The following is a 27484-nucleotide window of genomic DNA, read 5'->3' on the forward strand; positions in this document are numbered from 1 at the left end:
ATGAAAGGAAGCAAACAGACTACATATAATGACATATACATAAAACATGCCTCCCCAGGAAATACTGACTGTTTGTTGTCCACACCAAACAAAATGAAAAGAAAGGGTCTCACAACCCATGTGAATGTTATGGGCCATCGCAAAAGTTTGTTTAAATGTTAAAGTTTATGCTATATCTGACAAATGCTAAATTATTCAATGTAGTTGGATTAAATTGCACATTTTGGAAGGTCACTGTGTCATACACAGAATGCATATTTAACTTGAACATATTGAACACAGGATGAGTGCGACAGCGCTCCTGTTTCACATGGCCTTACTAAGTATTTGGACCGATGCGGCATCTCTAGGGATGATCCAGAGGCATTCTGCCTTACTTGGCAAGTCCTACATCCTGCGATGGGCTTTCTGTCCATGTTCTTTGTACTCAGAGGATTTTATCAGCAAGCATTTTGCTTATTCACAGTTAGGGTGACCAGATAAATCCATGTCAGGGAGGACACTTTGAGCTACTTCAGGTTTTCCAAGCTACTTTCAAACTGAAAGGCTCCTGTGCTTGACTGAATAGATCAGTTCTTGTGCGTTAACTGGTTTGTTTCCTTGACTGAAAGACTCATCCAGCTGTTTTGCAATAAAATTATGCATGACATATGCATGATTAAAGGAGACTGACCAATCAGGACATAGCAAGAAAGGCTTCCAAAAAGTGAAATACAGGTCCGTTTAGTACAGTAGTTTACAAAATCTTGTCCTAACTCATAATGTTCCCCTGACAGATTATCTGGTCACCCTACACCTGGCTATAATATGAACAATATTCACATTTTGCTGAAAATACTGCTCGGAACAAAAATATAATTTACCATTATAACAAATGAAGAGCAACACAATAATAACTGGAATTTCGTCTGTTTTCCCAAGAAGTTACTGATATCTAGTTGTATGGCTAGATGAACGCTACTTCAGATCCCAAACCTCTCCCCAGGAGCACCCCAGCCATTGCATGTATTTATTAAAGTTCACCACCAGCTCATTTAATTCATTAATTTAATTAGTTAAAAAAGTCAATGAGATATTGATTGGCTATATGAGATGTGCATGGGTGTCTTGGATGGTTGCTGCAAATACTAGGGTGATTTTAGCAGAAGTTAGGAAATTGCACTTATTTTTCCCTTGGTTTTTGTTTTCGTATCGCAAAAAACACTGACACACAGAATCTGGCAATTATTTTCCATTGTGTGGGGTGTTTTCCCTCTGTTACCCAGACATGACTCACAACCCAGGATGGGGCGCCAACCCAACACACACACACGCACTCACGCACATGTAGGGTAAACATGTCCTTATGGGGACCGCTCATTCATTTCAATGCACGCACGCACGCATGCACGCACGCACACACACACACACACACACACTTTCACTGGAATTTGGAAATTCCAGTTCAGTTTAGGATGTTTTTGGTCTGGGGTGACATGGTGGTGCAGTGGTTAGCATTGTTGCTTTGCACCTCTGGGACTCGGGTTCAAGTCTCCATCTGGATTACGTGTGTGGAGTTTGCATGTTCTCCCCATGGGGTTTCCTCCAGGTGCTCCAGTTTCCCCCCACAATCCAAAGACATGCTGAAGCTAATTGGAGTTACTAAATTGCCCATAGGTGTGCATGCGTGAGTGAATGGTGTGTGTGAGTGTGCCCTGCAATGGGCTGGCCCCCTGTCCAGGGTTGTTCCCTGCCTCGTGTCTATTGCTCCCAGGATAGGCTCTGGACCCCTTGTGACCCAGTAGGATAAGTGAGTTGGAAGATGGATGGATGCTTTTGGTCTGTGGGTACAGGACAAGCAAGTAAAGAAAATATATGGATGGATTCACTATCCGCCAGAAATTGCTCCTTTTGGTCTGCAACTGATGATTTACTGCAAGCCAAGAACATCAACATTTCTAGAACATCTTGGCTCATTGTTGGCTCATGTATTCTTAAACCTGGTTCATCTGGTCTCAGCCAGAAAAATAATTAGGCAAGAAAACAAAAATGATTTAACTGGGCTACTGACACACAATCAGTCCATCACATGTGGGATTGAAGGCTTCAAAAATGTGTCTTTTAGCGCCACACCCAGCTTTTGGAGTCTTTTCTTTCACCTGAAGAAACTAAGAATGTTGCATTCAGAAAGTAAAAACTATACAACAAATCACAAATCAGTATAACTGAAAAACTGAGCCACGTTTTTATATTTTTGCATGCTGGGTGTTTGTAGAAACAGAAACTAGAGTATTTCATTCCATTTCCATTTTACAATCTTTATAAAATATTGATCAATTATTTTATGTGTGACTGCAGTTGGATTACTAAGACCATGGTTAGATCAAGGTTGGGTGTGTAAGCTTGTGCTAGCTGACGGATATATGTAATATGGGGACCTCGGGGATCCAAATGTAGAGCAGCCGTGAAGCAGAATCAAGAGATGGGAGGTGGAGTCAAAAGTACGTTACGAAGGCAAAGGCGGGCACATGTGCCAAAACAGGGAAGCAGAGATACCTACTTACACCGGGAGTGGATCAGGGGATCACGCTTACTGGGATGGGCACTGGGAATCACATGCACACAGAAGAACACTGAAGGAGATACAAGCACTCGGGAAAGTACAGGGAGATAATGGAAGGCTCAGTAATAGCTCATGGGGACAATTCCTCGCAATGAAATGTGGGGAATGACAGGGTTATATGCACGGGGGAAATCATGGAAAACGTAAATGAATTGCAGGTGGTAATATTTAGGCGATTTGAAACAGTGAAGAGGGGAGCGTGGTTGTGGAGGTGGAGATGGAGGACTGGAGCTGTGCCTTACAGAACCCAATGACAATCCACTTTGGCCTACAGGTGGCGTACCGCTCGGGTCAGGTGGACGTGATCAGCTTCCCATACTTGGCTGCTCCTCCAGAGACCTTTATATTATACAAGTGGGGGAATCTTCCAATTTCATGGTTAAGCCACTCACATTGTCCATTTGTTTTGTGGGTGGCAGCCAGAAGACTAACTCAGTGGTGACACCACCAGACACGAGAAGTGAACCAAGGGCCAGGATCACTCACATGGTTGTGAGTGACGCCCGTGAACATGATTATAGTGAACTCAGTGGGAGAGGGTACTTTTGGAACATTTCTGAAAATTTGTCTGTTGTCAAAGAACATGGCCCAGAAAACTTGACATAGGGCTAGTCCTTGAAAGGGATATTTAAGTCTCCAAAGCCAATGCCTCCACACTTTGAGCGTTTTTGAACTTTTGAATGGTTTTGTACTTTGTAATTCTACTGCGTTTTGGTCAACATCTGGGAACAAAAGGAGCATGGGTGTGGCTTGGGAGTTGTACCTATGTGCTGTGACAATATGACCCTCACCCCAATACTGGAAGCATATCGGAAGCAAAGGGAGATCAGGGTTCAGTTGTTGGAGGATGAGAACCTGCATGAATGCTTTCTTTAGTTGGTGGAAGGCTGAATTCTACGAGATGAGTTTATGAGATATACGGGTCAGGGCTGTGCGCAGATGAACCTTGTGTAGAAGTTTGCAAAGCAGAACAACAATTTGCAGCTCTTTCTTGGAGGTTAGTAAAGGCCAATTTGACACCTTTGAAGTCTTCCCAGGGTTTCATTTAAACAGTACCAGAAGTGAGGGTATAATCCAGCAAGGATAGACACTAGATGTGGAACTCACACTTTTCTGCTTTGACGAACAGTGAGAGATCACAAAGTCGTTGGAGCACCTATCGGACGTGGTGAATATGTTCAATCAGCATCTATGAATAAATAAGGTGGTTGTCCATGTATATGGTGAGGATTCAGTCAATCATATCTTGGTGTTCATCAATGACTGGAACACTGCTGGGGCATTAGCTAGTCCTTACAGCATAACTTGATATTCATTTTGCCTGTGGGTGGTTACGAATGCCACCTTCCATTCATCGCCCTCCTGGGTGTGAATTAGATTATACACTTTGCATAGGTCCAACTTCGTAAAATACTAGCTGCTCGAATTTGCTCCAACACAGTGGCTATGAGAGGCAGGCTAAACTACCCTTCTTCTCTACAAAAAATGGAGGCTGGATGAATTCTGATCAGAGTGCTTCCTCAACGAGCTGTTCCATTGCCTGAAGCTCCATAAGGGTGGGTGGGTAAACTCTGTAAAAGCAGAACCAAGGAGCAGGTCCGTTGCCAGTCTCAAGGACGGTGTGGTGGAAGTTTAGTGGTGTTTGCTTTACAGAAAATGTCCTGGAAAGGACAGGGAGCTGGAGGCAGGAAGTGAAACAGGCAGGGTCCCATGCCTTGATAGCCAGGAAACCTGCATGTCATGTTGGCACAGCCATGGATGACTCAAAACAACTGGGTCGCAAGTCAGGAAAATTTCAACCTATTTCCTGCTGGAACAGACCCAGCTGGAGGGTAACGAGTTTGGTATGATGAGTTATCAATCTGGCCCCCATCAGGACCCTGTCTAGGGCTCGGATGTGCAGTGGGGCAGGTTCTGGTTGAGAGCAAGGGTAGTGTCAATGAAATTACCTGCAGCTCTGGAATCAACCAGGACTTTAGATACATGAGAGGTTGAGTTGATGGTGATTCACTGGCATGTTTAATTGTTTATGAACTAAATCCAGGACGACAGATGTTCTGATCTGGGTAGTACCAGTGTTCTCCCAGGGATGTGGTGGACGCAAGGGACATGGGGATATAATGCAGGCAGAGCCTGTAAGAAACCATTCTAACCATATTATATAAAATAATATTTGAAGTTGTATAAACAAAATAATTTTTACTATATACTTCATTAACATTGTACTACATAAAAATATATGCAATTTATTTTAAAAATACATTTGTCGCAGATTTTGCTCAGTGGTGTTATGCACTGTAAAGGCTGGTTATCTTTCATATCATTGGTTTAAAATAGTTGCACATGGTCACCCTACATGGGGGAGTCATATTAAAAAAAAAATAAAAATCTTCCACTTTAATCAGAATGTCGATGTTACTGTGACACCAGTGACTGGTGTTACATGCATGTTATTGTGACACAAGTGACACAGCTGTGCAATTAATCGTGGTTTTAAAACCTACTTATAATATGATAACTATAATATGATGATTACTACCATCTGTTCATTTAACCTTTCTGAAACCATTGACATTCAGCATGTATTTCTGGAAATGAATAGTATGTAGGGTATGTTTGGGTAATTCTATCCCCATTTTCACTGTTTTCTTAGTTTTACAAGTGTGAAGCACCGGCTAAGAAATAACTCACTGCAACACTAGTGCTGCCATTTATGACCAGAATAAAACAAATTCTATGGATGAGTTAGATATGGTTTATGAATTATAGCCAAAATAAAACACCACCATTGGGGATAATTCTAGCCCCTGATATTTTGCATCAACTAATGACAGGGGTGTCAAACTCCAGTCCTGGGGGGCCGGAGCCCTGTGTAGCTTAGTTCTTTCCCTGATCCACCATAAAAGATTCAGCTCAAGAGCTGTGTGGTAATTAGCACAAGGAGGTGCAAGTAGTTGAATCGGGTGTGTTAAATGAGGGGAAATCCACAAACGTGTAGGGCTCCGGGCCTCCAGGGCTAGACACCTCGGACTTATGACATCTTCAGTTATTTCCTTCTGATGCTGCTTCATTAGTCTATATAATCCAATATAATCAAATTTGCCATTTTGATTAATCCATATTTTATTTTAGAGTATGGAATTAGAGACATGAAGTGAAATTGGTCACCATATCCAAAGCGAATGGTTGCAAGACATGGTCTCCAAACAGCAGAATTTATTTTGCACTCCAAATGTTATTCATAATTAATAAAATAATTATATACTGTAGATATATGTTTGTTCAATTTCATAAAATTTATTAAGTATTTCACACCTGGCCATTATTTCACACCTGGCCATTACACCTACAGGAACTTTTAGGGTATAGAAAAATAAATAATTGAAGGAGTCATTAAAGCCAACTATTAATTATGAATCGTTACCATATATTACATCTGAAATGGAAACAACAGAATATTGGTGAAAAATTACCAGAAACATTTACTGGCAAAAAGCTCCACTGGTATTTTTCCCCAAACGTCTTCAACTTTGCTCTTTCTCTTATCCAGCTCAGACAGAAATGACTTTAATGAACCACATCCTTTGTTTCTTTGTATTACACTTTTCTTGGAGAATTTGTTTGCAAGAAGGTCAGCAGATGGTATCTCTGCTTGGTACAGAATTACCTCAAAGTTCAAGTTTGCTAAACAAAAATTATAGAAAGTTGTACAATTAATTAGTCAAATGTATTTAATCTATTCGCAGCCCTAGTTTTTATGTTATGAATCCTATTAAGAAATACAAAACAACTGAACACTTAAACAGAAATTTAACCAGTGTAGGCTAAACAAGCATTATAGTGTTATAGCACTTAAATTAACATTAATAAAATGAACAATAACTAGCCTAATAAAAATGTTTTTTTAAACATGATTTTGTAACAACACATCATTTAGCCTAGTTGTTTCTAACTGATAATAAAATATTATATATATTAAAATATGATTTTAAGTCTTTTTTATTGTTACTATTTTTATTGTGTCTGTTTAGATGAAATATAGCCTCTATATACTTTTAATGAATAATATATTATACCTTTACGAGCATGCATGCGTCAGTGTTTTGTGTGGGGAAAAAATGCCTTGGAAATTTCATCCTCATGAATGTGTGCTGTGGGACAAAGAACCACTGCTTTATACAATATTGTACATACCATCCCAGCAAATTCTTCTGCGGGATCAGCCATTAGGTGGCAGCAGTCATCTATCATTGCACTTCGCGTAATCCGGTTTATACGAGAAAAACTGAACAAATTCAATAAAGTATATTTTTATACTAAACTACAGTATTTGTGACTTCGTAGAGAGAAAACATTTACCAAATACCAAACATAATACCTTCCTAAGTTGGAAGGTGTGATACTGACGTGGCAAATAGTTTCTCAATAAAACAATGGAGTTACTGTAAGACACATCATGATAGAAATAAATATATACAAGCGTGTCGCCTAGTGTTCTCTAAAAACTAAAGTTAAACTATGAATCTACATTTCAGAGAAAATTAACTTGACATTTTTGATAGGAATGAGTTAAATCCAACTAACTAGGCTTTCCACTCTGTGTACGCAAATAATGCTATCTGTCGCACACACAAAGGCCAGCCCGTCGTCATTATGGTCACCCAGCCAGGCACCGCGCCAGCGCAAAGCCACCCGTCAGCTGATCTGTCAGGGAGCAGCCGACAGCCTTTACGCGCCGTGCGTCTGTCCCCCCTCCCCAGTTCCGCAACTGGCGTACTCTCGGGCTCGTGGCAGTTCCCATGGAGACCGAACGAAAGCGAGGCAGCTGCTGGAGCCTGACAAACGGGAGGCTGTCCGTTTCCGATACTGCCATTAGCTAGCAGAAGGGACCGGAGCAGTCGGCTTGAGTAGGCTTGGTTATTTTGTGGGGAAAAAGGGCACGTCGGGTATTTTGTGTCGATTTTCCGTCTGTCTGATAATCCAAGTACATGTCTCGGAAGTAAATCGAGGAGAGGGGGGGACCCTGAAGCTGGCAGTTGAGTTGGTAAGTGGCCCAGACGGAGCGCTTTACTAACAGTTATCCGCCTCATAGCCTTTGCCGTCTTTCCTTGTTCTTCCTCGATCTAAAAACAGGCCCTTTCCCCTCTCTGTCTGTCCGAAGTTAATATGGGACCGGGTTGGTATGTCGCTATTTTCCGTCGGCTGTGAATTTAGTTTTTTGTAACTTATTTTAACTGGGCGGCGTCATGGTGTATTTAACTTAACCATCATCTCCACGTTATTACGAGGCATTTGCTTTAAGCCCATACCGCATAAAGGTACGTAGGAGACTGCCTGTCGTCTTACTTTAAATGTTTGTCGTCTACCGTTTTGGGGGCACAACTGTCACGTTCGAAACTAGTTCCGCATACAGGGCTAACGAGCTAGTAGCATATACGTAGTTAACGCGTTTCTTGACGTTCGAGCCGGGTGACTGTTAGCTAGTTGGCTAGCGTTAGCTTTTTTGTCTGCTTTTGTCCGTCGTAGAATATCGGGGGATCCTGCCTTCGTTGATTAAATGATGCTGTGTGCCTTAACAGTTAACAGACCGGTTCTTTGTTTTCCCATTAGTACTGACAGGTAGCCTATTGGTTACGTTTCTGCTTTATAACACGAAAACAGAGATCCGCAGCCGTGTTTTGTGTAGCGAGACAGCCACCTACATGTACTGGACATCACCATCAGACGTTGAGTATTCAAGGCCGCAATATGCATAAGTGAAATGACGGGCAGATTGCTAAGCCTGCGCTTTAATCGTCTTTTAATGAATTTATTGTTTGCGAGCTGGTCCATTAGGTTCTCAGTTACAGGGCTGAGGGACAGCAAACTGGCCAGCGTTGACCGTTTGAAACATCCCGTCAATATCAGAAAGGTACATAAGTCTGATCGCAGACTCATGACTTCCCTCAGGAGTTTCCTGCCTTAAATAAAAATTCTACGTCTATTTCAGATCTTTTGCCAACTGTTAGAAATGCTGTCCACCTGGTGTCTGCTGTTCATTGTAGCTTTGTCACTGTGAGGCATCTTAAACTCATTACCCTTGTATATTTTGCACTGGAGTCGCACTATTGTTTTTATTTTTTATCAGCTGTGTGTTAATGGTTTCATCTCATTTTATTCTTTCCTCTTGTCCTCTCTTCAGACTGACTAGCAACACTATGCCAGTGCCACTGCGGATTTATTTAAATGCATTTTACTGCCTCATGTCAGTCAGAGCAGCTTGTGGTTTATTTCAGTTGAACATGTTCTAGTAATCCAGAAGGAACTGCTAGTAATTATGGATGATGGAATAGAAATGAGTTATGAATGGTAGATATAGTGTCGTTCACGATGCTCAAATTAATATATAATATTTCTAGGTGATATTGTTGTGGGATGATTCAAGATGATTCACAGTGCTTTGCCGGTGGTTGTAATTAATAAAATTTTGATCAGAATAATCCCGCATGAAAGGCAGGATTTGGATGTTCTGACAGCAGAACCGGTCGGCTCTCACAGGCTGTACTGACGCTAATCTGCAAAGCCCCAACATGCCAAATAAGGCTGTGCTACTCAGGGCTTTGACTTCAGTCACACTATACGTGTGGCAGCACCTCAGATTACTGCTCTTTATGGCAAAACAGAGAAGAGGGTACCCCACGGGGGCTAACATGCCATAATGCAGCACAACAAAAGGCCTTTATTCACAGCTTTGCGGAGGCCTCCATCTTATGGCTCTGCTGGGCTGAACTGGCTCCCTACAGACCTGCGGGCATTGGCTCAAGCCTATCAGATAGCAATCTCATAGTGGCTGTTCACTTCCAAAACTCACTCAGTTCCAGAGCAGAGTATTTTACTCTCCGTTTCCCCTTTGAGGTCTAGGTACTTTTAGCTGTGAGTTTTGTTGTACCTTTTTTTAAACGCCTCTCCCTCTGAAGCTGAAAACCCAGCAAATTATTTTTTCACTTCCTGAGAAGGGTAAGCATGTATGATTGCCATTATAGTGATGGCAGTGCTGCTGCTCTGGTCTTATTGAGGTAAGGGTTAAGTGTCTGTGGTAGGGCAGGTCTGTGATGGAATCACGTGTGTTCCACCCTGGAACCATAACAAGGAAACATTTCGCAGCCTTTTGTGTCATTCCAAATCTGGGTGTGGAGCACATTGGCCTCTGGAACAAATCTGGAGAAGTCTGTACAGGAACCCGTCTGTGTACAAGCAGAAACATGAAAAAAAGAGAAGGACAAAATTACTTGCGTAGGAACTTTATCAGTCAGTCTAGCATACTGGTGCAAAGGTTCCTTTTTTCTTTGATTATTCATGATCAAACAAGTTACCATCCATGGTAAATCTTTGGAACTCTTTCACTCTTGTGCTTGGTACAGCAGTTTTTTTTTTTTTGTGTGATATCTTTATAAGCTAAACCTGATAAAATAGGAACTGTGACCTCTGTAACTTCCTTATGTCTCTGCTGTACTGTTCACTGATACAGAGTCTCTCATTAATTAGCTGTGGTAGAGATGAGAAGTATTTCATTTTTGTAACCGGGTTCTAAACTTGTATGAATTCCTTCCTATAACGTGCATTTTTGAGATTTCTTTGTGTTGACAAACTTAAAATAAGTTGTAAATATTACAATTTTTTCATTAAAAAGGCATATTTGTAATTGTTTTAAATAATTATGTTAAGATTGAATAACATCCTTGACTCAGCTGAACTCGGTACAGTTTTAGGAGTGGCCTTCTCCACTGCTGATCTTGCCCATGATAGATCCTGATTGGTAAATGCAGAATTTAGAACCTATTCCAAGCACAGTTGGTTGCTTCACACCCTCTGCAGAGGGATACATATCCACCCCTGTGGGGGGCCTGTTGATCCTTGTCAGGTGTTTTTTCCACAACCATTTGTCATTGGTGGGTGATGAAACTTATTTATTGTAAGCGTAGGTGTATTGTATTTCGAAATTCAACAGAAGGCCTCATCAGGATTGAAGTAATGTAGAGATGTTTAAATAGCTTACTTCTCAGACAAGCAACTGCACCTGGATCCCATTTTCTTGTAATTACCATGTGCTGTGGCTTTTCAATGTGAGATCATTGGAGCAACCTAGTAGCCATTATCAGGAAGGGTGACCAATGCATGTATCTTGAAGTATGTGGTGTTGGATTATTTTTTTTTTTGATTGATTGATTGATTATTTTTTTCATAAATGATCGCTGATAACTTCCTGCCTCTTCTTCCCCCCCTTCCCTTCTGACCAGCCAGCCTTGTGAAACTTTCTTAATTTCCCACTGTAACAGAAAACCGTGACTGTTCATATGGGGGAGTAGGAGAATAGAAAATATGACTGATTTTATTGTTCTTTGCATGAGCTTTCTTACTGAGGCTCTGTCTGGATTAGTTTGAGGCCAGCGCAGTGTCTTTGTGGAATAACTGACCTTAAGTCTTAAGAGCAATAGGCTGTTTGTAGCCAGCCTAATTGAGAGAGATATTCACCATTGCAACACAGGACGCCAGCCTTGGAAAGTGCATTTAATCCAATAAGCATTAACATTTACTCGGTGGACCTGCAGGACAGATGGTGGGGAAAGTGAGACAGAGAGAGAAAGTATGCATGTGGGCTTTGTATCTGAGAGCTTTCCAAATGCCAACATTTTCTTTCCTCCTTCAGGTTCCACCATAAAGTATTCCTGTTCTGCAGCTGGAATAAAAGATGAGCAATGGAATGGTAGTGCCTGCAACAAGTTCCCACGTCCATGCCGGACACATCAACAGACCACTCTGGTCTCTGCTAGTCCTACTGGCCATTACCACTGTTGGTCGCGGTTCAGGTAAGGCTACCAGGCTCTTACTATATGCGAAGGACATGAGGCCGTCGTTTCTCTTTAGGAAACATAATCTGTTTGAGTCTCTAAGGGGGCTTCCCAGTTTTCCCCTCAAAACCAATACCGACAGCCTCTTAGCCACCGTCCACATGGCTTTGGTTCGGAAGGGGTGTATAGATTTCCTTCTGTGTGCCGATGTTGGATTGGAACAGATTGTGGGAGGGGATGAGGTTGTCTCTCAATGCCTGACAAGGGCTGGTGACTTGACCCCCCTCCCCCTCAGGTCCTCCTAGCTCTGTCTTCCTGCTGCTCCTCCATCGGGCTCTCTGTATGATTCCACTCTAGAACCAGGAGCTGAAGATGCCCTGTGTGTCCTTGGTGGGATTGTTTCTGCATGCTGTAGCATCATACGGGATGGACAGTCAGGAGGTTGTGATTCTACGCTACCATGTCCTAAGGGCATAGCTAGAATGAAAGAGACAAGGTCTGAATGATCTGGCTTTATCGCTGGCTCTGTGTCTGATGGGAACGCCTGCCTAGGGCTTTGAGAGGCCTAAGCCATATATAGAGTCAGTCACAGTCCTTGCAATATCTTGGACAAGGACAAAAGCTGTTAGCAAAGCATTACCATAGCTGAAGGCCTTTTTATATGATGCCAGTAATGGTTTTGGCACGATTGTGGATTAAGGTGTTTATTCCCACAAGGGTTTTGTTTCGTGCATTTTAACCCTAGAAGCAAGAGGTCTGTTCATTCATCTGTTTGTTCATCTTGCATATGGCACTATTGCACTGTTTGGTGACCTCTAACCCCACAGTCAGTCTCTGCCTCTCCCCCCAGCAACAAACCACGGGTACATCTGCTGACTTATAATGTCTGGTTACTCAGGAAGTGAACATCAGACTTCAGAGACACAACCGAAAACAGGATATGGGATGAGGTTGTTCACTGCCCGATCTAAGAAGGAAGCACGCAGGCATCTATTTTTGCTGTCATGCTGTCGCTTTGTTTGCTTTTGGAAGTTCAGACTTGCAATTGACACTGACCAGAGACTAATTTTACACACCTGAAGTATTGCTGGCTGTCCTATATTTGTACAGTGCTTATTTGTAAGCCCCAGGCTCCTGCCTGTTTATAAGTGGTAGCTCATCGTTGCGTCATTGTACACACCATTTAATGCGGTTCTGGAAACCAATCATTTTTGTTGTAGGGAAATCCAATGAGTGGGCATGTATTTTTGACTTTCTAGCTTTTCTTTTAGAAGGATATTTATACGCTTCAAAAACGCCCCAATGCTTTTATTCAGGAGATCAGTAGGAAGGAGGTTCTTATGCTATTCAAAGAGAAGCCCCCTCTTCAGCCCATCTGCATTGTGCTCAAGGTAGTTTCTAGATTGTCTGTGAGCAGTGGGCTCATTTGCTAAAGTCTCCCACTGTGTTCTCTGCAAAGTAGGAAGTGAAACTCGGCCTGCTTTGTGCAAACAGTTTGCATTCTACGAGAGGCGGTGTTATTTCAGCAACAGAAGCGATGTTCAGCAGTCTCCCTGAACACACCACATTTAAGGGACTGGTTTTTATCTTGAAGCTGAGGCTCTGGGAGAGCAGTCTTTACACCTGTGGTGCTTGGCATCTCTGCTGCACAGCAGCTTGTCTGAGTGCCACATTGTGCCTTCAACCTTAATTATGATCCATGCTCATTTCAAGGCTCTCTCTGCCATTTCCCTTCTATCCTTATTCCCCTGCCTTTTTTCGCTGCGGTTTAACTATTGATGTTTTCAGTCCCATGGGGCCTTTTTGGTTTGTCCTTTGGCATTATGTGGTTTATTATTAAGTTATTTTTGTTCATTCTTTCATTTGTGGGTTGTGTAACTGCTTGCGTTATTAGAGGCATGTTTTTGAGAAAATCAATTATATTTGGTTGAACCTTTTTACGTAGTAGCCCAGGCATATGGGGAATGCCTGGTTTTCCGGGTTTCGGTGCTGGTTGTTGCAACCTGACTACCTTTTTCAGGCCTGCATGGAAATGGAACAGGGCTGCCATTAAACCTTTTATGTTCTGTCAAATGTTATAATACGGAAAGTGTTAATTCCTGAGAACCAAAATGGAATTGTTCCAGAGGAAAACATCATGGAAATAGGGTGGAATTCCCAGAAACACTATTATGCTGTCTACAGAAGGTTGAAATGTGATCGATTTCACTACTTTGGGAAGCCGTTCCTTCCCTCTGCATCACTGTAAAGCTAAACAAAGCTAAGCGTGTGGTTTCCTGTCAGTGGGGGAGGCCACGCTGAACCTTCTCACGTGGTGTACTGAAAACAGGAAGGCTGGGGATGGGCGTGAAGGTGCTACTGCTGTGATGTTGCATTGCTGCTTTTTTCCAAATTTGTGCAAGGGTTAAGTAATATGGCTGATGTGGGCTGTTTTTACCACAAGTTTTCTTGGTTACTGGTGAGGGGTCCTCTGTAAGGTCTCCAGACTTGTGCTGTAGGATTGGAGCTAGACTCCAGGGTAGAATTTTAAAATTGCAAGTCTGACCATCAAGTGAGGCAAGACAAAACATCTCCTCTGTATTTTCTTGCTGAAAGAAGCCCATTTTCCAGTTGGCGCACATGTGACCTGAATGAACTGAGAAGTTTAAAGGAAGTTTTCCATCTTTTTATAGATGGCAGAGTATTGGTTTTGTGTTGGCTTAACTACAGTGCGCTGCCCTGGGCTTGGCAGCTGTGTGTGTCTGTGTCTGTGTCTGTGTCTGTGTCTGTGTCTGTGTCTGTGTCTGTGTGTCTGTGTCTGTGTCTCTGTGTCTGTGTCTGTGTCTGTGTCTGTGTGTGTGTGTGTTATGTTTATTACATTGTGGGGGCCAAATATCCCCCACAGTATGATAAAAACATGTCATTTTGACATTGTTGGGACAAAGATCTGTGAATGCACTCAAAAAACAAAAAATGCCACAAGTCTCATATTTTGTTTGACTAGTTAAGGTCATCATGTTGGGATTAGAGTTTTCTCCATAGGAATGAATGGAGAGTCCCCACAAAGATATAATCATAAACCTATGTATTATAGCTATGGCAGTGATGGAGGCCCACTGGCTTCCGTGCTGCAGTCACTGTCCTTGTCATTCACCCTAGATATAGCGGCACCCTCCTGTGCTCATTGGCAGTGCGTTGGACATTTGTTAATTTGTTTTTTGAGTTTTGCATGGCAGAGGGTGGGGGCTGAGGAAGCATCGCTAACCGAGCTTCCCTGTCCCTGCCCCAGAATGTCCAAGGCCTCCCAGCATCCTCCACAGCTGGGTGAACCTGACAGAGACCAACCGGGGCTTCCTCCCCCTGGGCACGGTGCTACAGTATGGCTGTGACCAGGGCTACGCTGTGGATGGGCTCACGGTTATCTCCTGCATGTCCTCGGGCCGTTGGTCCTCTGAACCGCCCCGCTGCGTACGGACGGACGGTGAGCCAATAATGTCCCCCTGCCCGCAGCCCTTCCCCAAGTCATGATGCATGTTACGGCAACACCGCCTTTGTAGCTCACGATTGAACTCCTGGGTCAGTGCTCATTTCAGTCGGCCGTTGCTGGTTATAAGCTGCCACACTCTGCCTCCTGAATTTCTTCTCATGGGGGCAGATGCATGAGCTGTCAGCATGGTTTAACTTGGCACGAGTGAAGCGCTTGTGTGTGATCAATGGTGTATTTTGTAGCAAGGTTTGAGGAATCTCAATGTTGCAGTCACATTTTTTGTAGGAACTTGAATCTGTTTTAGACGAATATGTACTGTTCGGTAGCTTAATGAACAATTACATCAGAATAATAATTGAAAATCTTTTTGCTTCCTATTAGTATAATTTATGCTACTAGAGTTTTTACTACTTTTTAATTGGGTGGATGTAGATATTACTCAGGTCAGTTGCTGGTCTTCAGATATCTTTAAAGATGTTTGTTAGATTGAACACTACAAACACCAGGTTGCTAAAACAACGCCCACTTCCTGTCAGTGTTTTTATGTTCTACCATAACCTTTACAGCCAGCTAGTCTCCAGACATTATTCAAACATGTTTCAAACATTGCCCAGTGTAGCACCTGCAGACATCTCATCCTGGTGAAATCCAGTAAAGTAGCTTAAAAGGTGACAAGCAATGTTTCTGCCTGCTTCAATAAACTGGATTGTTCTGGATTTCTGGCATGAGGGTTACCAAACTCACGGGTATGCATGACGTGGCGGAAGATACTTGGAGGGTCTGGACTGCAAGTTCCATCTTTCAGTAGATTCACCTCAGAAGATGGAACCTGGTCTTCTGGCTGGTACTGCTTCACTTTAATTGTGCAGCCCAGCATTATAGCACTTAAGTTGATCAAAAAATGCGTGTCCCTGTAAAATTTTTATTCTTTAAGTTCATTCAAACTTTCATTCAATAATTCAAAAATTATTTCTACATTGATCACAAAAAAGTGGGGATATGCTGCATTTTAGTATTATATGGTGTTTATGAGCATTTAAATTTAGTTTGCTTCCCGTAAGCAATACAATGACGACTCTTAATTACCCTGGGAAAACACTATTTAACCTTTTTGTGTTATGGCTGCACTTTCTGACGAACAGAAAGGAGCTGCAACTCTGCTCTGAACAAGGCAGTTGTGGGAAAATGTTTTCATGCCCTGCTTTTTAGTCCTATGGTTACCAAAGCCGCCTTTTTCCACTGACTTTTTTTTGCATGTGTGTGCGAGCGAATGCCGAATGCCTTTTTGTGGCTGATCTTCCTGTTTTTTATAATTGGCAGTGTGTGGTCTCGTGATATCTGGAGCACTTTAACATGTGTGTGCATCTCCATCAATACCAAAGCGTTATATATGAGGAGGCCCATGATTATCGAAGCTGTCTCGTGTGCCATTGGCAGTTTGCTGGCCACCCTTCAAGCCCAAGAATGGGGGCTACATATGCCACCCGTCACCATGCCACCGGCTGACCCAGGGCACCGTGATCGAGTACTTCTGCAACGAGGGTTACGTGCTGAAGGGGGACTACAAATACCTCACCTGCCAGAATGGGGAGTGGGACTCCCCCATGCAGATCAGCTGTCGCGCAGTCACAGACCAAGGTCAGTGACCTCAGCTGTCATGCTGCTTGGTAGCTCTTACCCATTAGCACTGCTGTTTCCACAGGCCGCAGGTTCATTTATTTTTGCCCTCTTACCCCAGGCCACATTTCCATGGATGTGACACTGCCATAGGTTGGCCTGAAGTTATCAAAATTGAATTATACTAGTCCCTGACTCACCCTTTCTGTGATTCCAGCACATTCTCTTCCACGCAGTTCAGCCAAACTGCCAAAGTTTTAATTTTTTTATTACCATCTCACTGGTAATTATAATGATCTTGTATTGTACTCTGCAGTCTAATTAAGTGCTGTAAGTTCTCTTCACCTTAGCCCTCTGTAGTTCAGGAGAAACCTTTCTACGAAGAATAGTCTGGTTATATTTTACCTGATTAAGTGTAGACCGTTCTGTTGCTGAGTAAATGAGATTTGGAATTAAAAAGATGGGATTTTCAGCATGCAGTTTTTTTTTTTTATTCGCCATTTTCCATGTCTTAGGCGTATAACATTGTGATCAGGATAAAAGAGCTTTTGCCAGATTTGTTTTGATCTTATTCATGCCATTGTTTATTTTGCTGTGCTTCTGGCATTCAATATCGCCTGTACGGCTGCATTCCAGTCAAAAGAATGTTATTGTAGCCATGCCTTATTGTTCGTTCTCATGAATTTGACCCTGACCTTCCTTCAGAAATTTACTGCCGTGTACCATACAAGTGTTTCATTATGCCAAAACTTGCCTATTAATTTGGTACTCTCAAAATGTCAGGTTGCCGGTGGAGTTTGGGTGAAATTGTCACTTTTGCTTTACCATATCCATCTTCCAAGTCCTTCAGAATCCTATTTCTGATGCCATCTTCTCTCTCTGTCCTGATACTCTCTTCGTGTGACAGTCTGTTACATAAAGGCATGGCAGCCTGGATTCGGTCACACTGTCACGCTGTGGCTGTTGGCAGAGTTGACACAGACAGATGGAGGATAAAGCATGTTGTCATTCCATTGTGATGGTGGTAGTGATTATGATGATGCCATCAGCCAAAAATCAGGCATTATAGACCAAATCCAGTTGCATTCACTGATGGCACAAGAATGTCCTCTTATGGCAGTTGATCAATGTCTTGTAGCATTGGGGGAATTGCAGTGAGATACTCCTTGATAGGATTGGGCTGTTGGTGCCAACTCATGCTCCTGGGCTGCAGATGAAGTTCAGAGCCGGTGTTGTAGTAGAAACAACACCGGTAGATGGAGAGGTAAGTGGAGATTAAGTCAGTGAGGACCATCATCCTTCACTGCTAACGTCGTCAAGGACCACTAAGAATGGTTCACGGCTTGTGGTCTATGGCCTCAGAACAGACTTGACGGTTGCTCTTTGCCAATCCCTTGAATACCCTGGGGGCTGAATGTATGCAGCGCTAGCACCCCCCCCCCCCCACTTGTCTATTGTCTCACATTTGGTGGGGGTGGAGCAGCCTCACTCAGCCCTGACCCTTTGTCCGAGCCAAAACTAAGCAGGGGGGCATTTACGCACTGCAGCTGTTTGAAGTGGGAGGTATCGGGGAGTGGCTCTGGGTGTGAATTTAGACATGAGGCTGAGCTGAGGAAGATGGAAGGAGCAGCAAAGACCCATCTGCTCCAGTGAGGCCAGCCCATGGGGGGCCATGGGGAGAAACCCTCGCCTCCCCACCATGGATTTGGATCTGCAGATTCACTGTTCTTGTCTTTGTAAGCTGAGTTGGGGGAAGGGGCATTTGTTTCTGTGACTGGGGCATTTAGTTAATGAACATTTGTTCCTTTAAAAATGCGCTCAGCAGCAGGGTTTAATCTGCATGTATGAGGGCAGCCGGGTGCACGTGGATGTCCCGGGTTGCATGTTAACAGAAGCTTAACAGGGTTATGAACCATGTATGGCTGTTAGTAGCACTCATTCCAACACCCACATGGGGCAGAATTGCATTGCCAGCCCTAGAATAGTTCTTCTTTTTTTCCCCTTTACATTTTGGCACTGAGCATCTGGCTTAGTCATTAAAGGATGAGGAGTTGAACTTGCAGGATTTGATAACAGCTGTCATTTACCAAGAAGTAGCAAGTGTGCCCTGTGGTCTGGTACAGTGTGACGGTAGTGATGCATCTTTGGTAAGAGACATTCAACAAGCAGCTTGTAATTATGAATTGAGGGGAAGAACAAGCTAGTGGGGGGGACAGTCATGGTTCTGAGCATGGAGAGACCTGTCTGGTTCAATTCGCCTTGAAATCTGAGCCTTGCCGTCTGTGTGGAAGGAAAAATGTGGTCAGGGATCACTGTGGTTCCCAGGCTGGGCCGCCCGTTGATTTCAACCCACATCTCCCCCACTTGGCTCTTTTTCCTTTGAGCCTCACATGACAGTATGACACCTCCTACCGCATACGCAGATGGGTGCATTCAACTTTTAGGTCGTGAGCTGTGATCTGCCACTTTAAGCACGAGCTGTAGATCTGTGACCTTTGGAATGCAGTGGGCATGGTGGCTGTATACTGTGCAGGCAACAGTTATTGTACCATTACGGTGATAAATACTGAAAGCTACTGGCTGGAATTTAACAAGAAATACTCCATAAAATATGACCTAAAGGCATGTATGAGCTGCATGTATGGACAGGTTTCACCGCTTTCTGTAATAAGCTCATAATTCCTGCAGAGGTAACCCTGGTATAGAATATGTCATCTTATGTCTGTAAAAATAAAGAAACTTTCAGGAGTCCTACACACCTGTGGGCTAATGTAGCCAGCCTCAGGCTGTCCTCTCAACACAGGTGACATTTAACATGCCGGCAGCCCTTTCAAGAAAAACTTTTGGGTTGTTTTGAAAGATTTCAAATTTATTAAAGAAAGGCTGGAACTTTGGCCTTTGTTCCCATTCGATGGGCAGTGGATATTGACAAAGCATTGTATTCCTATAGATATTTCTGGTAAAAGAAACCATGTGTGTGGAGATGAAGCACTCTCAATCCTTAGTAGTTTCACAGTTTAGCTTGACTGTAAATACCTTTTCCTCTGGGTTTCCCCATTTGTTTACCATGCCATGCTTATGTTGTTTCCCGTTATGTTATTTTTGGTACCTTGTCATGTGCTTCCAGCTGTTTACACACACGATTTCACAGGAAGACAATGACTTCTGCATTCCCCCGGATGCTTAGTCTCATGCAAACAGCATTTTCTCCAAAAACCCAAAGCTGTCCCCATGAATTGTAATGCAAGGAAATATTAGAATAAATGATGTATACTTATGCCTCCCAACTTCCATGCTACAGATTTAAGTCTGTTTATCTGTAGGGTAATGACCACACCTCTAGATGTGCAACAATCTGCAATAATCATCCACTGTACCTGGTGAGTCCACCACCTTCGAGCTTTTTCAGGGGTGGATCAGCAGCCTTTGGCTTGTTCGTGCTCTTTTTCACAAAACCGACAGATTTGGCCAAAAACCTGAGGGATTATGGCTAACGAGGAAGGTTAAAAACATGTTAAGATTTAAAAAAAAAAAAAACCCAAAAGGACTGCCCATCGCACTTTGTCACATCTCAGACTTCCCTCGCCTCTTCATTGACGTTTCCTTCACATTTGTTGACACTGGACTGCGTAATCATTTCTACTGTGTCACTTAGGGTGCGGGAGCTCAAAATGGTATGTTTGCTATTCCACCCATGCAGTGAACTTCATTTACATGCTTGCTTATGTGTGTGCGTCTCCTTCACAGCAACAAAAGTCAGTTATTCATAAATGTGTCATGATGTGCATTAGGCTCGGGTGGCATCTATTTTTTCACATCATACCTTCTTGACATTTCACCCTAGAATACGGTATATAACTGTATTTAAGGGAAAAAAAAAACAGAGCCGTAAATCATATAGGCTACTGTAGACTCCAGAATCAGAGAGAACCTAAACAGGCTCATCAGTTTGGGAGCTGAGCACTATGGAAAGGAAGAGACAGCTCCTTGCTTGAGAGTTAAGAAGGTCGCCCTTCTTTTATTGACATCACTGTCACTGCCCCATCTGTGGCCGCATGCACGCTCGCTTTCACAAATGCCACACATGCTCCAGCAGTTCAATGCACATTCCCAGTCCCCATGTGCATTATTCTGACTTTTTAAAAAAAAAAACAATTTATCTTGAGTGAAGCTCCAGTCACCACTAATGCACAATGCATTTCCTCAATATCACATCTCTGTATCAGTTTAATAGAAGGAGCGACTGTATTTTTTGACAGCATTAAAAATAATACCTTCGTAATTTCTAAATACTGGGGTATACCGTAATACCGTCATACCGCTCGAGCCTTACTTGCATTTTGAGTGTGCTGTAATGGAAGACTTTCTGGTGCTCTGTCGGCTGCTGCATCCCTTCCACCCTGCTCCTCCTCCTTCCAATCTTTTTAGTTTTTGGAACCTTTGTCGGGTCGTTTTTGTCATAACACGCAGTTGCTTGTTTTGGAAGGGAGTCTCTCCCACGGTATTGGAAAAGGACATGTATTTCCTGTATGTGTAGTCGCCCGTTACTGTTTTTATTCACCCCTGGAATGTTACCTTTCTGTATAGAATCTCAATCTGAGCTACTAGGTCTGTTCTTGTGTATATTTATTGTGCTTATAAACTGCTGTGTGCTTTTATGACTTCTGAAGTCTGATCATTCTTTCCAAGATGTTTGATGAAAGAGCAGCAGTAATGAGCCTTGACGCGGCTTTATGGTTTGGTTATGGGGAAGTAGGAATGTCCTGTTTTGTGATCTAAGTAACTGTACTTGTGCTAGGCATCTTTGAACCGATCTGGGTTACTGCCTGAAATATGGCACCACCCCCCCCACCTCTAACATCTAGCACAGTGTTTCCCAATCTGGCCCTCAGGGGCCCACAGTCGGTCCATATTTTTGCTCCCTCCGAGCTCCCTACCAAATAGTCCACATCCCAGTGGGGAGCTAGGAGGGAGCAAAAACGTGGACTGTCTTGGGGACACTGATCTAGTATGTTCTGTTGGTGTCAGTCAAAAGTGTTTGGGTTTTTAATTTAATACAAGTTTTTTTTTTCCCCTTCTTATTCCATTGGAGTGGTGGCCGTGAGGCTAGGGATCTGTGCCAGCAACTGGAAGGTTGCTGGTTCAAATCCTATGAATGCCCAGAGTGATTCTACTCTGTTAGGCCCTTGAGCAAGGCCCTTAACCTGCAATTGCTTCATCTTGGGTATGACGGTAATCCACATCCAGCCTTATAAGGAGGTCCTCCAACTTACAGGGGGAAAAATTGGGCGTTGGTGGCAGCATTGGCACTCCAGCCAAATTCACACTGGTCCATTTGGACTAGCGTGGTGCTGAGGTATCACCCGGTGCTTGGCTGCTCCTTGGTTCTCATCCCTGAAGTGTTTGTCATGTGGTGGGTGCAGCAACACACTGTAATCAGTGCATGCTCCTTACCTCTGTCTTCTTCCGTCATGGTTACTGCTACAGTGGAGTCACTATTTCAGCATTGGTCTGAGAGCGGCAGCCTGGTGACATCATCCCACAAGTCTCTACTGTTAAGTGTGTATCAAGGGCCCCAGTACCTCTGCTCCTCCAGCATGCCCTGATGGGCCAAAAAGGTGGCCTTCACGTGAACAACGCCGGTATGTGTGTGTGTGGTGCTGACAGATGGTGGGGCGTGGAGCGCTCAGCCATGGCCTCACCGGAGCCTGCCCCAGGCGTCTGGCTGAGCTGCCACATGTCTAAAGCTTTGCTTCTGGGCTCCTGTCCTGTGAAGTTTGTAAGGCAGCAGAACACAGGGTGCTGGATGAGGTTGTCACTCCTCACAGCTGTAATGTCATCACTGGTTTTATGGCTTCTGTTGCCTCTAAGCTCCGAGATTGACTGACTGCTGCCGATTTTCACACGACTGAATTTCTGAGAGGTCACGTGACTTAATGGCTTCCAGTGGATGTTCATGAGATTGGATATGAATGTATGTGTTTTAAATGGTCGTGTTTTAAATAATGTTAGTGTTTTGGAAAAAGTCCTTTAAGCCACAATGTCTTTATTAATGTTTATCTTGGATAAGATATGAGAAGTCATTAGACTTCTTTTGTTCTTCAGGAATAATAATCTCTTTGTTAGACTTCTTAAGATTTGAGTGATAATACTTGTTTTTGACTTGTATTGCTATCCCCTCTCTCTGCCCCAGAATGTCCAAAGCCCTCCAGTGTCCTGCACAGCTGGGTGAACCTGACAGAGACGAACCGGGGCTTCCTCCCCCTGGGCACGGTGCTACAATATAGCTGTAACCAGGGCTACACTGTGGATGGGCCCACGGTTATCTCCTGCATGTCCTCGGGCCGCTGGTCCTCTGAACCTCCCAGCTGCGTACGCTCAGATGGTGAGCCAATGACATCACGCCTGTGTTTATTATGATTGGAGTAGTGCTGTGGAACCTCAGGTCCAGGTTCTTTACCAAGAAGGGTCCTCTCTAGTACTGCATCAGTAAGATGTTATGCAGTGGGGAACCAGGCTCAGGTTAGCAGTGTGGCTCAAGGTGATCCTTAGAGCACAGACTGGCTCATGTTCCATCAACTGGGTTAGACGGCTCCCTCTCATCGCCGCACGGTAACATCTACCGCTGGCTGGGCGACTGTAGGGCTGTGGGCGGAATCCAGGAAATACTGCTTTTCTCCAGGTGCGTCAAGTCACTTTGCAAAGCCTTCAGCCTGTTAAGCGAGAAAGAATGGGGGGGTGGGGGGGGGGGGGGTGGAGAGCATGTAGATCTGAGAGGTATATGTCTGGCTCACCTTCTGTGGTGACAGGGCCGTCAAACGTTGGCAGAAACCTTTCGTGAGTGTACCTGGTCATTTTCAGACTGGAAAAAAGTCACAGTGGCTGTGTAGTAGTGTCAGGTATACATACATCTGCCTGTTCACTGGAGGTCTTATGGCCATTTGCGTGTGCGTACTGAGTCGCATCATTACTGAAACTCCCATATGTGATGTTGGCAGTGTGCCGGCAGCCTTTCCAGCCTGAGAATGGGGGCTATATGTGTCACCCGTCACCATGCCACCGGCTGACCCTGGGCACCGTGATCGAGTACTTCTGCGACGAGGGCTATGCACTGAAGGGGGACTACAAATACCTCACCTGCCAGAATGGGGAGTGGGACTCCCCCATGCAGATCAGCTGTCGTCTTAGTCAAGGTCAGTCAGCCCACACCTTGGTGCCCTGATGGCCACGATGGCCAAGTGTACGCCATCCAGATGTAGCTCACTCACCACCCTCCATTCCACAGGGAAGGATGTGCCCTCTCCCCTGGGCATGCCCACACTCTCCATCGTAGCCTCCACTGCCAGCTCTGTGGCCCTCATCCTCCTCCTGGTGGTGCTGTTTGTCTTGCTGCAGCCCAAACTGAAGTCTTTCCACCACAGCCGGTGAGAACCAGACAGCCGCCGTGACTCCTCAGTCCGCCTCCGGGTTCCCGTCGCTCTGCAGTGAGCTGCAGTGATATCGGGTTTTTGGGTGGAAGCGGACATTGCATCATGACTAGCTGGCCTGCTTTGGCATCCGGTGGTGCTCATTATCTGCATTTGCTATACCCCCCATTCTTCTCCACCCCCAGCCGGGAGCAGGGTGTGTCCGGCCAGCCCGTGTCCATCGTGGTGGAGGGAGTCCAGGTATCCCTGCCCTCCTACGAGGAAGCTGTGTACGGCAGCGCTGGCACTTTTGTTCCGCCCCCTGAGTCACGTGTGCAGATCGTGTTGTCTGAGGGCCCTCAGGCAGCTGGGGCCCCTGCTCAGGAGGATGAGGACGGGGCCACCGCCGCTGCCCAGGCTGAATGCAACCTCCCCTCCACCTCCACCTCTTCCCGGCACTCCGAGATGGTGCTGGTCCATCAGGCGCCTTCGTCTTCATCATCCTCCTCCTCCTCATCCTGGTCCCCAGGGCAGGCATCACGGCCCCAGCGCCAGGACTCGGACAGCAGCGACCAGCACAGTCTGCTGTCCCTGGCCTCTGTGGAGGACTGTGCCGATGGTATGCCCTCCTCACACCTTGCTGATGAAACACTGCCTGCATACTCCATGCAAAGAAGTGCTGCCTGTTTAAGACCCTTTGTGATTTGACTGTGCATAATTAACTGGGCAAAAATTCCAGGGCTTTGTTTATATATGCGTTCACCTGTCCTGAGCTATAATTAAGGATAAATATAATTATAATAGTATATGTATTCATAATAAATGCAGAACCTATAGGTCCCTCATAGGGGATGTTAGCTGTCTGCTGTGCAGTGGTGGACCAGCAGGGGGCACCTGACTAGGGTTCTGTAGACTGTAGCTAAACATACTCCTTCCTTCCCTCTTCCTTGCAGATATTCCTCTACTGAAGGAAGCCTGAAGCCTTCGGCAGGACCCTCCTGGCTGCTCACCAACCCCCCCACCCCACCCCACCCCCACCCTGATGCAGCCGCTCTGTGAAGCACGCAGCCAAGCTGGCAGTTTGGGGACGGCCTGCCTTGCCCCCCCCCCCCCAATTTCAAGGGGGAAAAAATAAATAAACATTATAGCCCCTATAGCAGACAGGCATTTAGTGGTCTTGCATCAAAAAGTATGTAATATATATATATTAAAAAAAAAATTATATATATATACACACACACACACAGATGCATTGTATATACTTTCATTTGCATTTTGTATGGTTTCTTGCAGTATGTCTTCACATTTTTTTAGGGGGCTCTCTGCTGTCCTCAGGCAAAGACCACAAAGGAAGCAAAAAAACAGCACTGATGCTAAGCACGTCCCCGTCCCCCCCCATGCCACACAGCGATGAAGCCACAATCTTCCAGGCGAGAGAATGCAAGGTTGCATTTAAGGTGTGATCTATATCTCAAATATTGGAAGGCCCCTTTTCTGAGACTGTTGGCTGGCTGGTAATCTATGTCGTGTTTGCCCCCTGCCACACGCTCTGGGGCATGCGCACACATGCCTAGTCTCTGACACGCCTGAGCCTCACCATGCGATGAAAGATGCATAAGACCCCGCACGCCCCTCCCCAGCTGCTGCGGTCAGGCAGGGGGGACAGAGAAGCGGGCAGACACAGCTGTGAGACGTCACGCTTGGTGAGCTGACCCTTTTCTCACAGGCCATGTCCATTTACGGCAAGATGTCGTCCCCATGAGCCCTTCTAGGCCTAGTGCTGCCAGCCAGGCTGGTTGCTATGGCTCTTTTCTGGGTGGTGTGGTGAGCAGCACCTATGTGTGCGTGTCAGTCCTTAAATGTTATCACTCTTCTTTTACACCAAGGAGTTTAGGCCCCTCTGGCCGCAGTTAGAATCTGAAGAACTGCAGCCAGTCAGTCAATGTTTGTCCTAAAAGAAACAGTCTGAAAAACAATTCTCTGTCCTTTGTTCCAGTGGCTTCATCATTCTGTTTGGTCTCATTCGGGATTTTAACTATGGGACTGGTGTCCATCCCCAATGACAGGGAGGCATGCTGTCTGAGGGTGCCGAGGGGGTCATTCTTAGTGTGTCTTGTTTTTGTCCTTCAAAAATCCTTTAAATCCAAGAAATTGTCTGAACAAAACATTTATCTGCATCTCCAGCTATGCAGATGATTACACAGCAGTCCTGTGGTGTTGGCTGTATTAGGTCATTATTTGGCCTGGCTTCTTGAGAAGTGATATCTTTACCATTTCACATTGTGTCTGCACAGAAATTAGAGAATCAGATTCGGATACAGAAACGAGTTCTCTTTCATGCTTCCCTCTGGAAATACAACACCGGCAAGTCATCAGTACTTGCATATTGTCAAGATTTCTCTGTCTGTATTCTCAGTGTGTGTTTTCAGTCCAGTTGCAAACCATTTTTGTGTTAAAATGGTTTGCAAACTCCAAACTGGAAAAAAGTGCTTCATTCCCCCCTCCCACGAGCTAACTGGGTTTCAGGGATGTCTGTCCCGCTCACTCTGGTTCCTTAGGCGTGGGACTTCACCAAGGGGGTTCAGCAGATTGGCATATGTTTCTGTCAGTCTTTATTTGTATTTTTTCACTTGCATCTGGCACAGTGATTCGTTTTTTATTTTCTGTTTTCTACATTAATTTTGTGTTGGCATCACGGCTTCTTGGATGGTCTCACGAAATGCAGGCAGGAATACAGCACCAATGACTCCTAATGGCCTTAGTCTTTGTTTCATATGGATGCACATTTTAGTTTATTTTTTCTTTCTGAAAACAGATGGACATGAGTATATAATGTCTGCTATTTCCCAAAGCTTTTTTGAAATGACAATGGTGAGAAGCCTCTCTGGAGATTTCAGCCTGAGCACCTAAAGATATTATTTGTATTTATTTTTGATTTATTTTAAAATTATTTGGGGGGGGGGGGGGGTGGCGTTTTGCTTGATCATATACACATCCATAGTGCTGTTGTATGGCACCACGTCCACTTGTTTTCCTAAAAAAAAAAAAAGGAAAAGTCCCGTTTGGTTGTTCTTTTCTCCAGCCTTTGTGCCACTGATAGACAGACCTGGACTTGCTACTTGTAAGAATTCAAAGCAATGATTTAATGACTAAATTGGAGCTGGGCAAAAATACTTTGTACAGATTGTTAATATTTTCTTTTGTTCTTTCAGTTTTAGACTTCCAAACTGTACATTGCAAATGGTGGTGAAGATAGTATTTTAATATTTGTATAAAGTTTAATTTAATTATATGCTGTATATATCTATTTCTAATTAAAGTTTTCTTTTGAAGTGTGAAAAGTGTCTTGTTGCTTAAATCCGGTATTAATCTAATGTTTGAGTGTCCAAAGACAAAGTATAAGGAAATACCAATATAATTTCAGAAAGACCCTGATAGGGTTGAGATTTGTAGAAAAGGAAACCATTTAAACAATGAATATAAGCATTCAAGTGATTGCGATGGTCCCTGGGTATGATGACTCATAATAACCAAAGGTTATAGCAAAGCACTTGGGTTATTTGTT

The 27484-nt window shown here is 44.2% G+C and overlaps 1 protein-coding gene across 3 annotated transcripts; it reads left to right on the top strand.

The window, feature by feature from the left end:
* Positions 1 to 7335: 7335 nt before the first annotated feature.
* susd6 (sushi domain containing 6) lies at positions 7336 to 27260 on the top strand. 3 transcript variants are annotated; one of them, XM_023802226.2, is made up of 9 exons: positions 7336 to 7646; positions 11289 to 11448; positions 14699 to 14890; positions 16334 to 16534; positions 22707 to 22898; positions 23512 to 23706; positions 23799 to 23937; positions 24126 to 24538; positions 24873 to 27260. In XM_023802226.2, the coding sequence occupies exons 2-9, from the start codon at positions 11331 to 11333 to the stop codon at positions 24896 to 24898; spliced, it is 1476 nt and encodes a 491-aa protein (XP_023657994.1). In that variant the 5' UTR covers positions 7336 to 7646; positions 11289 to 11330; the 3' UTR covers positions 24899 to 27260. The 3 variants fall into 3 exon arrangements, with proteins under 3 accessions (XP_023657994.1, XP_072555341.1, XP_023657995.1); XM_072699240.1 differs by lacking the exon at positions 7336 to 7646 and adding an exon at positions 7687 to 7920; XM_023802227.2 differs by lacking the exon at positions 7336 to 7646 and adding an exon at positions 7951 to 8513.
* Positions 27261 to 27484: the final 224 nt, after the last annotated feature.

This window comes from Paramormyrops kingsleyae, chromosome 14 (genome assembly GCF_048594095.1).
Source record: "Paramormyrops kingsleyae isolate MSU_618 chromosome 14, PKINGS_0.4, whole genome shotgun sequence".
NCBI lineage: Eukaryota > Metazoa > Chordata > Actinopteri > Osteoglossiformes > Mormyridae > Paramormyrops > Paramormyrops kingsleyae.